The sequence below is a fragment of the Hirundo rustica genome, chromosome 3 (genome assembly GCF_015227805.2).
Source record: "Hirundo rustica isolate bHirRus1 chromosome 3, bHirRus1.pri.v3, whole genome shotgun sequence".
Classification (NCBI taxonomy): Eukaryota; Metazoa; Chordata; class Aves; order Passeriformes; family Hirundinidae; genus Hirundo; species Hirundo rustica.
The window spans coordinates 63,508,595-63,522,960 of NC_053452.1; the positions used below are offsets into that span (position 1 = coordinate 63,508,595).

The window sequence follows — 14,366 nt, forward strand, 5'->3', positions numbered from 1 at the left end:
TGTATGTAGCTTGAAGCAGACCAATTAGCTTAATAACTGTCTTCATCTTTCTCCAAGGAGCAGTGGACACAGTGTTGTCTGCAGTATTGCTGTGCATTGGTTCTTCAACAAAAACTGGCTTACCTTTAGTGTCTGCTGTCCATCCACATGTACTGGGAAGAAGCCAGATTCAGAATAGCTAGAAAACAAACTCAAGAAGTCCATCTCTTCATGTCAGCTACTCATCGATAGACAGTCAGCAAGCAATACATATACAGAGACTATTCATGGGGCTCTCCATATTTGTAAGAAAGGTCCTCCTCCTCTTAGTATTTGCATTTAAAAATAAAACAGAGGACTGGAAATGAAAATATTACAAACTGGAGTGATTCAAGGTGTGTGGAGTTTTGCTTTGGCTACTATCAATGTACTCAAATGGAAGGTGAGCATGGAAGGGATGAAAGCCTTCAGACACTGAGTTGATGGCCATTCCTATCTGGAGACATCCAGTGATCGATGCATGACTGTGCCAGCCTTTGTCAAAATGCTGTTCAGCAGTGGAGTATTGTAAACAGTACTTAAATTAAGCAAGTGGAGCACAGACCATTTCCCCTTACCTGACAGAAAAGTATCGCTTGCACTATCATGAAGACCTAAGAAATTCTAATGAAAGAACTCTCTTTCTAAGGAATCATCCTAAGAGAGCATGACCGAGTATCTCAAAATGTGTATCATTCTGCTCCACCTTTATTAAATGACTTCAGGCAAGCTGTCAATATATGTGAGCTCTATAAACATTTTGCCCAAAACAGGATTTCATAATTTCAGTGTAGGGACAATAAATAGCATATAAAGGAATGTGAATGCAGAGGAAATATCCATGCTACACGTCTCCTTCTTAATAAGTATTATTTTTGCAATACTTAACACTGTTGGCAACTCTATACCTATCATGGGCTTAAATTTCCTGATAAGTGGACAAAACTGGCTCTATTTTCTAAGTAAAGAGTCTGTTGCAGTCAGCCTTGTGAAAGAAACATTTTAGTGTCAGTGATAATGAAAATACCTAGTACATATGACAGTGTAAAAATGGTGTCATGACCCAGCAATTTCTATTCAGTGCTGTCACATCCATGCACTGCACAGATTGGGATTGTCATCATGTAAATGTAATAGGATTCTTTATCCTGCATTGTTGCTCAGCTGGGAAGAGCAATTCTGAGTTTCCTGTAAGTTCTGAATAGCAGCAGGGGCCATGAATAGCTTGGAAACCTATATTTTTTCCATTTATTTTTTTTTTTTTTAATGCAAATTACACTAGTAAGTCAAAAAAATCACTTTTGTTAAAAATACATTCAGAGTTAACAAATGCCAAAAAGAAAAGGAAAAAAAAAAGAGGACACATTTGGATTGTATCTCTTGCCTTCTGAATATTTTAGTTTATAACAAAAGCCCAGCCTAGAAAAATAACATTCTTTACTGGATTGTGAGGAGGATACAGCTGTACAAATCAAAAATGCCATCCAGATATTCTCACATTACTGTGCTCTAAACTGCTTACAGAATGGATCTGTCCACTAATCATTTAGTTGAATAGTCAACAGTTCTAATTTTTTAATGGTGGTGCTCTAACTGCAACTTAAGCAAGGGTTAAGAGTACCAACTTCATATAGGTATGTACGTGTATGTGTGTGTGTGTATATATATATATATATATAGACACACATACACACACACACACAGTGTGTATGTGAGTGTGTGTATCTACTCTATATGTAATATATGAATACACATTTATATTGCAATCCATAGTAGTTAGATGTGCTTCCTATTTCCTAAGCATTTTACAAACATTAACAATTCAGACCTCACAAAAAGCCTGTGAGGCACATATTATTCCCGTATTATAGATGGGAAGACTAAGACACAGAGAAATTAAGGCCAAAATTTTCTAAATTAAAATCAGGCCTATAAGCTACGTGTAGACACTTCATTAAATAGTCTGACGTCTAAAATTGCTAACTACCAGTAGCCGCTGTTCCATGGGAAATCACTGAAAGGTATGAAAAATTATCTTCTGAAAATTGGATTGCTGCTTAGGTGCCTAAACTGGTTTCTTTTCATGTTAAAAAGTGGCTTTTATAGAAATATCATTTTGATTAACTGGTATACAGGGAAAGATAAAAAACCTGTTATGACATTTTCATCCCATTTAAACCTCTTCATTGTGTTTAATACTATACGTGTGCTATATTTAATACTACATAGAAGTAGAAACTTCTTTTAATTTTTCAAGTTATGGGAAAAATCAGCCTGTCACTTGGAAGTCACATGGGGGGTGAAAAGCAGCTCTATCCAGTAGGAACTCCGATTTTCAGGTAGCCAAGTAAGAAAATTTAAATTTGAGATCCATATCTCAGCAGCAACGACTGCTTTACGGGATCAGGCCTAGGGGACTGATTTGTGTTTCATGCATGAAATTCCCAGCAGTATCTGAGATGGGAACCCTTGGTCCACTGCATCAGAATCTTCCTGGGCGGTGCAGCTCCCCAAAATAGTTATTCCTGTGTATTTTATATACATAGACATACACACACACATTCACTCACTTACATATATATATATCTATCTATATCTATATAAATCTCACTGAATCAATGTAGGTATAGTTCCTGACCATGTCCCGTATCTTGTTTCCACTGGTGAATGCCTGTTCCTCTGTCATTGTCCAGAGTTGCTGCTTGTGACACTGTACAACCATGCAGACACAGCAAAGGGCACTGGCTTGTACAGGGATGGGTGAGTGGTGTGAGTGCACAGGCCTTTGGAGCAAGGGTCTGGCCAGCAGGGAAAAGGGAGCTGCTCAGGGGTGCCTCGAGTTTTTCCAAGTGCTGACCTTCCCTCTTGCTCTCAAAAGCTACGTGGTCACCTCAGGTGTGGTAGGTGGGTGCGTTTGTCTATGCAAGGTCTGAGCAAGGAAACAATGACAATCCAAGTTTCTGAAAAACCTGAGCAAAATATTGGGTTTTCCTAGTGAAAGCCATCTACGTTCTTGAAAATACAGATCAGATGTAGAATAAAACATATGTTCCTAGGAGTTCAGAGTATTTCATATACACATTGACCTACTAGCAAAATTCCCAAAGGCATCTTGTTGCCAACTACGTAACAGCACAGAGTTTTTTTTCAGCCACAATAATACAGGAAGATAAAATACACATTCTAACACACAACAGATCCCCCAAATATACCACAAAAATGTCTTCAGTATTTCTTCAACTCAACTAGTCCCTCCCTGCCCTCTCCAACCAAAGTCGAAAAATAAGATATGTGGATCCCTTATGGTGCAATTAGAAAAAAAAAAGCCTACTTACAGAGAATTTTTAGTTGAAATAAGATATAAAAGAGTAAACACAGCTAGTACATATTCAGTTGGCCTTTGTTCATAGAAATCTGCAGATGTCTCTGTAGTTAGTAAAAGATGTTTAGAGACAGCTATAAAAGCACCTACAGTGCGATAAATAAAACCAGCGGGATTAAGAAGCATTGTTTTTGCTGCTGATTTCCAGTAAGTTCAATTACTAGTTTCTGTTACCCCTTTCCCCACACTGACCCCCAAAAGGTCTCATTTATTTCTTTCTTTATTTTTCTTTTTAATCATTATAAACTGTTTCTTGACCACTGTGGAGCCCCAAAAGTAAAGCACTTATCAGACAGCTGGCAGTTTTCTACTTGGTTGCTCTGGAGCCATGGAGCAACAGAGCCTTATTCCCTGACATGAAAACAAAGCAAAACCAAACAGAAGAAAACCATTGACTTAGAAATCATTCAGAATTAACAGCAGCATGTTAACTTCAGAAAGCTTGCACGTAGTTTCTCTGATGTGCAACGCAGTTGGGTTAAGGCAAGTATGAACTGTACAGCCTTCAGGGCAAACAATGCGCTGTCTGTTGACTTCTGCTGCAAGGTCATCCTGGTATTTCAGCGTTGTGTTGACTGAGGAGACTCAACATGGCCCGGAATGTGGAGGAGGCTCCCACAGCACTGGGTGGGCTGGGTTCACGTCTCAGTCCAGACCGGCCGTGCTGGCCGCGGCGGGGAAAAGAAAGGGACAAAATGCCTCTGCTGTGTCCCTCTGGTGCTGGGAGGCAGGAGGTCCAGGGAGGGGGTCTGGGGCATCTCCTTTAGTACCTGTTAGAAAGAGAGGCCGAAGTTCTTGTTGTTTTCTGTCTCACTGTTCGATCAGCTTTTATACATTATTTTTAGCACAAAAATTGAATTTAATTTTTCTTTGAAGAACCAAGAGGCCATCCTGAAAGAGATTTTTTGACAGGTCCTCCAGCCCACCTTGAGTAGTCCCCATGTTTACTTTGACCTAGAAGAAAGACAGAGAAAGAACAATACTTATAATCCACCATATACTTATCTGATCCCTGCCCTGCTGCTCTGGTGTCCTTTTGCAAGCAAGTGTAATCCACAAACCATAACAGTTCAGATACACAGGGGATGTAAGAGGACAGAAAGACAAAGTGTTTACTCAAGTAACTGCTTGTCTTTCTCTGGAACATTGTCAGAGAAGTCAGTGCAGGTTTTCTAAACAATCTCAGGCAGGAGTTATTATATTTAATTATAATCTTAAATGTACGACCATGGGTCAAATGACCTGATTTATATAATCCATCAGATACGTAGCTGTCTTTGTAAAACCAGGAAATGACACAGTGTGAGGACAGAAGGGCCGAATTGCAAGTGGAAGGGAAAGCTGCTCACGGCTCACTCACCAAGCAGAGAGCCTGTGCAAGTGCCACAGCCTGTCCACCTTAACTGTGTCATCCCAGTCCCATGTTTTGTAACTAAAGCTTTCAGTCTAAGATGGACAAGATGTTGTTTGTTGATAGTGAAAGCTTAGGTGGTTGTTTATTTAAATGTGTCTGAATCTCAAAACATGAAGAGATAATTACACAAAAGGTTTGTACTGCATGAACTTGCTGAACGACATGGTGGTTATACTCAAGGTGTTAGTTTCAGTGTCTTGTTTTTGTGTTTCATTTATACTTTAAGTGAATGGTGAAATAGGTAGCACCTTCAGTATGTGCAGTTATCTAGACAAATGCCTATACGTGTGTGTGTGTGCGTGTGCGTTTGTGTATGGGAGTACAAATACTGCAAATATTCTTAGGCTTCACAATAGGAGGAAAGCATGCTTCACTTCAGGGCTGCACTGCTTTTGTGCAATTTCTCCAGCATTAGGCATCAGCATCAGACATGCATGGGTTTTTTTTGCTTCACTTCTTCTTTTCTCGAACAAACAAGTTCAGTGTGGAGAACATAAAGAAAGATCTCTCTCCCCTCCCTCCTTCCTACTGTTTCTAGGAACAGTGATCATGCAGTGCAGTCTTGTTCCACAACTACAACTGTGTTCTCTCATGTGCAGCAGAATCAGTGTCAGGGAGTGTTTAGTCACCTTCCTTGGTCACCTCCCAAGAGGAGAATTTTGTCTTGACAATTGATTTCCGCCATCTTATTGTGTCCTTCTCCCATGGTCTGGAAATGAGCACTGGCATCTCCGGCACAGAATGCCAGTAAGCTGCTTTTGAGTACATCAGCTGTGGCCACACTGCAAGGAGGTACATGAGCATCGGTTCTGTCCCGTTCTGTTCAAAAAGCGTATTCGTTTTGAAGGGACTGTCTAGGCTTCTTGGCTTGTACAGCATAGAGCACGCTGTTGGCACTTAAATAATAAAAAAATCCCATTTATAACAGGTAGAGAAATGTCACCATAAGAATTCTTCCCCAAAACATCAGTTTTAAATTGCATATATTTTTCACTTTAAAAAGTAAACTGATTTAAATTAAGTATTAAATTGGAAGAGCTGATATGGAAAACCGTGACTGGAATTCAAAGCCTAAAATGTAAAGAAAAAGACTACAATGTGAGACTGAATCTAATAATTCTAGACTATTAAAGGTAACAGTAGCCAGATAGTCACTTCAATTAACTACCTAAACATAATATTCCTTTTGCAGAATCCAAGGTTTTCCTTTTCCTTAGACATCCTCTTCATTTAGGGTATTTTTGCATAACTGATGAAACACCACAAAAAGTGACCCTGTATGTTTAAACGGAATTAGAATGTTCTTAAAAGTAGAGCTTGATTGATGAAAATCACAAATAAAAAGCAATAAGTTTTTAGATAAAATACTCCTGACACAATAGAAGTGTAAATATGAGAAACCTGAATAAATCAATATAATTTGCACATGGAGGTTGGTATAGGTTCAATATAACCTCCACATTAACAAAATTAAGTCTTAACTTTAGCACACAGAATGAAACTGTTTACAACCCAGTGTCTTAACAGTTAGCAATTACTAAACCCAGCATTCCTTCAGAATAATAGTTAAATAGTGCATATATAAAGGAGTTAAAATTGATTTAAATCACTTGGCTGAAAAACAGTCTGACTTCCAAAGTTTCTGTTGATGGACTTCCGTCATTGCAATCCACTAAATCAATTCACATCAGCAAGCAGTACGTGTATAATGACTGAGACCTAACACAAAATTCTGTATGTCTTTTAAGATCTTTACTAGTTCTGTATATGAATCAATCTGGTAAATATATAGGGGGGTTCTCTGATCTGTATTACTGAACTACATGTTAAAAATTGTATTTTGAAAGAATCTGAATAACCCTTGTTTTCATAAGCTCTTCAAAGAGGAGGCCATATGGTCTCCTTCCATTTTGCAGCATGCCCAGCACACCACAGCACAGAGAACAAACTGCAGTTGTGCTTCTGCATATACTTAGCAACCAGATGATTTAAAGGCATCTGTCTCCTGTTCAATTTCTCTTATAAATCCAGAGCTCCATATGAGATGTGTCAAGTGTGAGTCTGAATAGGAGAGGATGCAGTGGTGGCAAAAAGTGATCTATTTTCTTGAACTTTTGCAGGAATTTGAATCCATAGGAAACAGAAGATATATTAAGGATCATCCCATCTAAGACATTTTGTAGCAACTGATAAAGTTATGGAAATAGTTATATGAATACAGATATGTGGACATATATAAGGTATAGCTGTATCCTGGATGGACATGATTGTATCATGGACAGTGGTGAGAGCATGGCAAGAGACTCAGTAAAGCAGGTCTCTCCTCTCCTCTCCTCTCCTCTCCTCTCCTCTCCTCTCCTCTCCTCTCCTCTCCTCTCCTCTCCTCTCCTCTCCTCTCCTCTCCTCTCCTCTCCTCTCCTCTCCTCTCCTCTCCTCTCCTCTCCTCTCCTCTCCTCTCCTCTCCTCTCCTCTCCTCTCCTCTCCTCTCCTCTCCTCTCCTCTCCTCTCCTCTCCTCTCCTCTCCTCTCCTCTCCTCTCCTCTCCTCTCCTCTCCTCTCCTCTCCTCTCCTCTCCTCCCTATTACACATACTCTGGAGGTATTGAGCATTATAAACTGGAGGTGATACTGGCCAGAGAATAACATAAAGCCCTGTTGTGGTTTTTTTTCTCTCTTTCCTTGAATACTCTGAAGGCTTACATTGGTGCTATTTGGTAAACAAGCTCTGTAGGGAACCAAACCTTTCCTCCCAACAAATAAAGCTTTAAAATGCCAAGTATGGCCTGCTGTTATCATATCAGCATGTTTTGATTTCTAATACATAATATTGCTGTAAATAGTGCTACAAGCAGATCAAACCTTGACTTGATTAACTTGACATTCGAATTTGTCACTCCACTACCTAATGGACTGCCTACATTTACAGAGCAGCTGTAATGTGAATGCATTTGCATGTGTTCCTGGTGTGCCCCAGCTGTAAATAAAGAAAGGTATTACTAAATGCCATAAAAGCCTCTTAAGGACAGATTGTAGCAATCCTAGAGAACTCTGTCAAACACTATACAGTCAGAGGGAAACACGAAGTGTCTTTGACTGTGGCGGGGACGTGGCAATACTTTTGTGGACTGATTAGACAAAATGTCAACTTACATTCTGATTTCTGTCTCTCGGTTAAGACAGCTAAATCACCTATACTCCAGTGAGCATTCAGCATTGAAATAAGAGAGAACACAGTTTACATGGATTAATCATCTATCTCTTCATCTTAGCTACAAGCTTAAAAATATTGCATCTCTTTTTTTTTTTTTTTTTTTTTTTTTTTTTTTTTTTTTTTTTTTTTTTTTTTTTCCCCAGGTCTAGCTTTCTTTCCAGTCAGTATGAAGATGCATAGTAAATGCAATCTGCTGTTCTGGAAGAAACACCAAGAGTGCAAAGAGAATGAGATAATAGCTAGAGGGCTCCATATGTTGATGACAAGGTATGGTGTACTGAGAAACAGAGAGGATTAGAATTGTTCTAAGTACCTATGTACCTCATGTAATACTATGAAGGAAATAGCATTTTCTAAATGCGCAGCACTGTGCCAAAAGTGCAGGTGAAAAATATTTACTTGAGCACAGACAGATGGGAAGCTGAAGTTAAGATGGCATTGTGATATGCACTACTGTAATTTGAGATTATTAAAAAGCTCCTAGTAAAGCTCCTGAAGGGCCTGGTTCCAAACACCACCACTGAACAGACTGTACCACGGATAAAGGAGTACATGCAAGATTCCATGCAAAAAATACACTAATCCATTAGCAGACTTGCTTCCACTAATTAGAAGAAAGGAAATTGCATTCAAAGGTGAGTGGAATTGTGTGTGTCGGGATGGCTACTGTTTGCCTGAACTTAGTTCTTTTCCTCCAAAGAAATATTCAAAAGAGAAACAAAGGAAAAAAACATAACTGTTGCCCCTTTATGAGCTGTTTGGTGCTGTGCTTTTAGTGTGTAGGGCATTGATGGCAAATAAAAACTATTTCAAAAGGCTGCAGCTATGAGGTAAGATTTATCTGGGCAGCCAGGACTGTTCTGAATTTCAGCTGACATCAGTACAAAAAAATATTTGGAGATGACTATTCCTGGGCTGGTCTATGGTTGTGTGTCAGCTGTAGTGTGAATGTACTCCAGTTGTGTGAGCTGAGATTTGATTAGCCATTTAATTCCCAAATATATCAGACTGCACTCTAAGATGGAACTGTCACTCAATGGCTAGGTAAAATACCGTCTCCTATTCAAGCTAGTTTTAAAAGCCATATGTTGTTACATTTGTTTCAGCTTTTTTAAATGTGGAAACTGGAAATGAGGTACAGAGGTGCCTTATTGAACAGATGCTCTGGTAAGACAAATACTAAATGCATCCACTAAATTAGCACGTTGCTGAACTTTTGATAAAACTTAATAATTTTTCACAACTAAGGTTTGTCATATATAATTAGTTTTTTTCTGCACCAAATGGTCACTGTCTCTGAACGGAACCTGCTTGAATGAAAATAGGGAAAAATTAGGTGAGAGCTGGAAGCTGTTTGAACAACTGTGACACATGATATCCTGCCCTAAGAAATCATTATAATTCAACACAAGAGTAATGTTGGTGCTTAAGTTTAACTTGAATTCAGCCTATCAAAAAAGGCTTCTGCCTATTCTGAATTTTTAAGTCATGCCATCTTTCAGCTTAATGATCCTTTAATATCATGCTGCCACTCTGCTGAATATCCTAGAAGTTAAGTACTTACATATACATGGGCTGTAGTTGTAAATGAGATGTCTTCTGTGGACCTTGATAGCCGTAAGAGTCAAATCCACCTATGAAATCAACTGAAAAGGGGAGAAATTGCTTTCATTAGCAACACTTTTTCACAATGCATAGGCAATATAATTCAAGAACCACCCAATACACTAATTATTTTTGACAGGTCCTCTAATAATCTGTTAATATTAGACCAGCTAATAGGAATGATAAAGAAAAACAGTAAAAAAGTAAAGAAAGGCAGAGTCCCCCTTTTTTTCCCCTTTATTTTAAAAATCAATTCAATTTTAAAACCACATAATTATAAAGGATTTATAACAGCCATCTTTCCACCAGAAATAACCACACATCCCTCTTTTTCAAGTAGACCATCTCACTAATACAAAACAACATACTATTCAGACATTACAAATGCTGAAAACCATTTATTTATTGGCATGAATGTATTGCTTCTGACTGTGATTACTGTGTCTGGCTTGCTGTCATACCATGGCTCAGTAGAGATGTAGAGGAGGGAGTACATTGATCCAACTCTGTCTGAGAGACAGAAGTTTCCCTGATTCCCTGCTTTGACATTTGGGTTGAAATACATGAATAGAGAGTTGGAACAATTTATCTGAGCTTCAGAGATGAAACTTCATAGGAAAGAAACCTGCATTTCTTTCAAGATGCTGAAGGTCTGCAAGAAGTTTGTAGGGTGGGACTTATTTATTAATTCACATGATTGCCAGTTCCTGATGGCCTTCTTATGTTTGTTTTAAACAATTTCCTGGAAAATTCAATCTCATCTGAGCCCAAGACCCCTATTTCTCTGCTAAAACACTTTTTTCCCCAGGTAAAAGGGGGCCTTTTTCTTCCTTTGTTCCAGGAGACTCAAGTATTGGCTTATAGAGGTTATTTGGGGGCAGTTCTCATCCCTGAAATATTGTCTCTTACATCACAGATCTGAAGTGGACTTCATTTTGATAGAAAATGGCCAAAGAGTTCAGGTATGGAAGTGCATATTTCACATGTCTGGCCACTGCTACTGATAGACTGGCTCTGTGTACATTAAAAGCAAGAAAAAAAAGAAAAAAAAGAAAAAAAAATTATTTGATAGACAACAAACTCAACAATTTTCTGCAAATTAACTACTTATCTATATTTTGGCCTTTTCTTCCTATGGATATGAAGAAAAATGCACAATTTTTTTCTCTTATAACTGTTTTTAAGCATTTTTTAGAAAGTATTTAATGCTATCCATTGTTTTCAGGTTTAAGCAAACCTAGTTATTTAATTTTTTTTCTCACAGCTCATGTTTTCCAAGCCTCTACATTTTGAAGCCTGAAGATCTTTCCTCAGTTTACTTACGCTTTTCTTACAGTGGGGTGCACAAAGCAGAACTAACTAGGACAACTGCCATACAGTCTTCGGTGCATTACCTGGAATAATTCAGTAGGTTTTGGGGTTTTGTATGTTTGGCTGGGTTTTTTTCTCTTGTTTTCGTTGTTCTTGTTTTGTGTCATTTGGGTTTGGTTTCAAATGTCTTTTTTTTTTTTTGCAAAAGCATCACACAAATGCTTAATAATCAGCTCTTTATTTTTCTTTTGACACTAACTGTATCCTAGCCAAGTAGTCCATATTTTATTTGAAGATGAATGATTCTTCCCCACAGGAGTTCTTTTGTGCTTGTATGTACTGAATTTTACCTTCTTGATTTCAAGCCACTTCTCAAGATTATTTTGACTTCTAATCCTATCTTCACAAGTGCTTGTACCCTTTCCAGCCTAGTTTAATCTTAAATTTCTACAAATGTTCTCTCTTCTATCCTCGTTGCTAATAAAAATAATGAAGAGAATTATTTCTCTAGCTGAGGTCCCAGTGGGATCCCATCTGAAATATCCCATCTGCTTTATAACTACATTTCAAATAGAATTTTAAACAATTCTGCATTCAACCTATGCTGACTGCATCTGGACAGTACTTCCCTGAACTTCTTACAAAGTTTTATATTGTAACATCTTGCTAAAATCAAGACAAATGCCATTTGTTGCTTTCTACTTAATCAGTGTCTGTAACCATTGGAATACCTTTACCAAAATATTTTTTTTTGGAGCATACTTAATTTAGAAGCAGAAAATGAAGGATATTGCTTAGTGAAATGCTAGGCTGGGAGGACACCCCCCACCCTCCCCCCCCCCTTTTTGAGTACAAAAATTGCAGAAAGTAAAAAATGGACATATGTTTCCTGCAGATATGGTTTGTTGTTTGCTGGCCCAATTTTCTTTTTGTTACTCTTGATCCTTGACAACACAAGTCAGAAAATACTTGTGTTGGATCAAGTGCCTCACTGTTGTCAACCCATGCCACTTATAGGATATTGCTTATACCCATTTGTCCAGATTTTCATTTTCTGTATTTTCTGTATTTTCTGTATTTTTTCTATTTTCTGTATCTTCTGTATTTTCCCAGATTTTTTTTTTTTCAAGCAACCTGTTAAACGTTATTAGTAGGCTGCAGGCATAGGCACTCTGCTTTGCAGATGTGGGACAAAAGGTTTTCTTCAGGATTGTTTTCAGAAATCTAAACCAATGTGTTAAGGAATAGATTTAATTGAGCAAAATGGTTTTGTGCAAGCATGGGGGAAAGATGTGTGCTGAATATCTCTTCGTGCATTGTGGCTTTGCCCCGTGGCACAGAGCAAGCACAGAGCGCTAGTATGCCAGATTGCCAAGTGACAAACAAAGCAAGGTCGTAGAGACATTTCTGTGTTCAGCTCGCTATAGAAGTTCCCATGTGTGTAACCAGCTGACGGCAGGGCAGAGACCTCACTGGAGACATACAATGGCTTCTTACAGGCTTCTTACAAGCTTTGCAAGGGAGGTGAAGGAGGTAATAGAAAGTGAACTCCAATACAAAAGGACTCCATCAATTTGTTTGTAGCAAGGTTTCTTCATAGTGGCTGCTTCTCAGCACTGCAAACCCTGTGGTGTCCAGACTGTGCTAAAAGCTCCCTGTGGACTCTGAGCTGGCTTCTTAAAGCATGCAGTAGGCTGCCCTTTCTGCAGGCATTTTATCCTGGCTGTGCCTGAAAGGTCACTAAAGTGTCGTACAACTGATACATTCCTGGCAGCCATAACATCAGATGAATTAAACAAGGTTCATTAGCTGAATCACTACAGAGGCTTCCATCCTTAGCCTCATACATCAAACACCTTTTTGACTGTTCTATCTTACATTCATCTTACATGTCACTGTTATCACAAGAGGCTCATGTCGTGTTTCACTTTAGCAAAAGCACGCATGAACAGACAAACATAATCCCATCCCTTTTGTGGTGGGTTTACCCTGGATGAACATCAGTTGTCTACCAAAGCCACTCTGTTGCTCCCTTTCTCAGCTGAACAGGAGAGAGAAAACATAACAAAAGGTTCAAGGGTCCAGATAGAGACAGCGGGAGATCCCTCGGCAATTACCATCACAGGCAAAATAGCCTTGAAATATTACCAAAGATGAGCAGTATAATGAGAAATAGAACCAAATATAAAACCTTCTTCACAGGCTTAACTCCTGATTCTCTGCCTTCTCCACCCAGTGACATAAGGGAATGAGGAATGGAGATTGTCATCAGTTCATCACCTATTTCTCTGCTGTTCCTTCCTCTTCAGGGGGAGGACTCCTTACATGCTTCCTCTGCTTTAACTTGGGGTCCCTCCTATGGGAGACAGTCCTCTACAAGCTTCTCCAATGTGAATTCTTCCCACAGGCTATGATTCTTCATGAACTGTTCTAGTGGGTCCCTTTCTTGGGGTACAGTCCTTCAGGAACAGATTGCTCCAGCGGGTGCCCCCTCAGGGTCACAGGTCCTGCCGGCAAACCTGCTCTGCTGCGGGCTCCTCTCTCCCTGGGTGCACAGGTCCTGCCCGGAGCCTCTTCCAGCGCAGGCTTCCCTCGGGATCACAGCCTCCTTTGGGCCCCCACCTGCCCTGACATGGGGTCCTGCACGGGCTGTGGGTGGGTCTCTGCTCCCCCATGGATCTCCCTGGGCTGCGGGGACACAGCTGCCTCACCGAGGTCTGCATCGGGGTCTGTGGGAGAATCTCTGCTCCGGTGCCTGGAGCACCTCCTCCTTCCTCAGTGGTCTTGGGGTCTTCAGAGTCGTTGCTCTCACTCTCATTCCACTCTTCAACTGAAGTTGTTGCGCAGATTTTTTTCCCCTTCTTAAATCTGTTATCCCACAGGCACTACCCCTGCCACTGACAGGCCGAGCCTTGGCCACCAGTGGGTCCACCTTGGAGCTTTCTGGCATTGGCTCTATCAGAAGCCACAGGAGAAGCTTCTAGTATCACTTCACAGAACACATCCCTGCAGCCCCCTGAAAGCCTGGCCCTCCAAACCCACATTTGAAATATTGTGTACTGAATTTTTTATTTCCTAGCTGGACTCAAATAGGATAATAGCAGGACTACTTATCTGCAAAATGTATTGTAAAAAAATCAGATTATTTTCTTATTTTGCTTGTGTTAAGTGTCTTGTCAGACATATGACTGTTATAAATGTAACACAGACAGGACATATAGCTCAAAGTAGGGACATATTTTCTATCAACAAGCACCCACAGGAATGTGAAGTTTCAGCCTCTGCTCACAGTCAGAGTCCCCACTGTTTCTGCTGTACATCAGGACAGGATGAGAGGCATAAATTTCTCATTTTTCATTTCTGAATGTCTGTGATATATAGAAGGTCCGTTAAAATGCAACTCACAAAAAAGACCCCATTAGCATGG

General features: G+C 39.6%; 1 protein-coding gene across 4 annotated transcripts in view; it reads right to left on the reverse strand.

Annotated features, from left to right (window-relative positions):
• Window positions 1-708: 708 nt before the first annotated feature.
• NKAIN2 (sodium/potassium transporting ATPase interacting 2) overlaps window positions 709-14,366 on the reverse strand; it is a 541,992-nt gene continuing 528,334 nt past the window's right edge. Inside the window, exons 6-7 of one of the 4 annotated variants that reach the window (XM_040060587.1) lie at window positions 9,588-9,669; window positions 709-4,170 (exon numbers count right to left, since the gene is read on the reverse strand). In XM_040060587.1, coding sequence (XP_039916521.1) covers window positions 4,164-4,170; window positions 9,588-9,669 — 89 coding nt within the window. In that variant the 3' untranslated portion in view covers window positions 709-4,163. Of the gene's footprint in view, window positions 4,355-5,449; window positions 5,711-9,583; window positions 9,670-14,366 lie in introns of those variants that run through there. The other 3 variants (XM_040060586.1, XM_058420062.1, XM_058420063.1) reach the window with 3 other exon arrangements.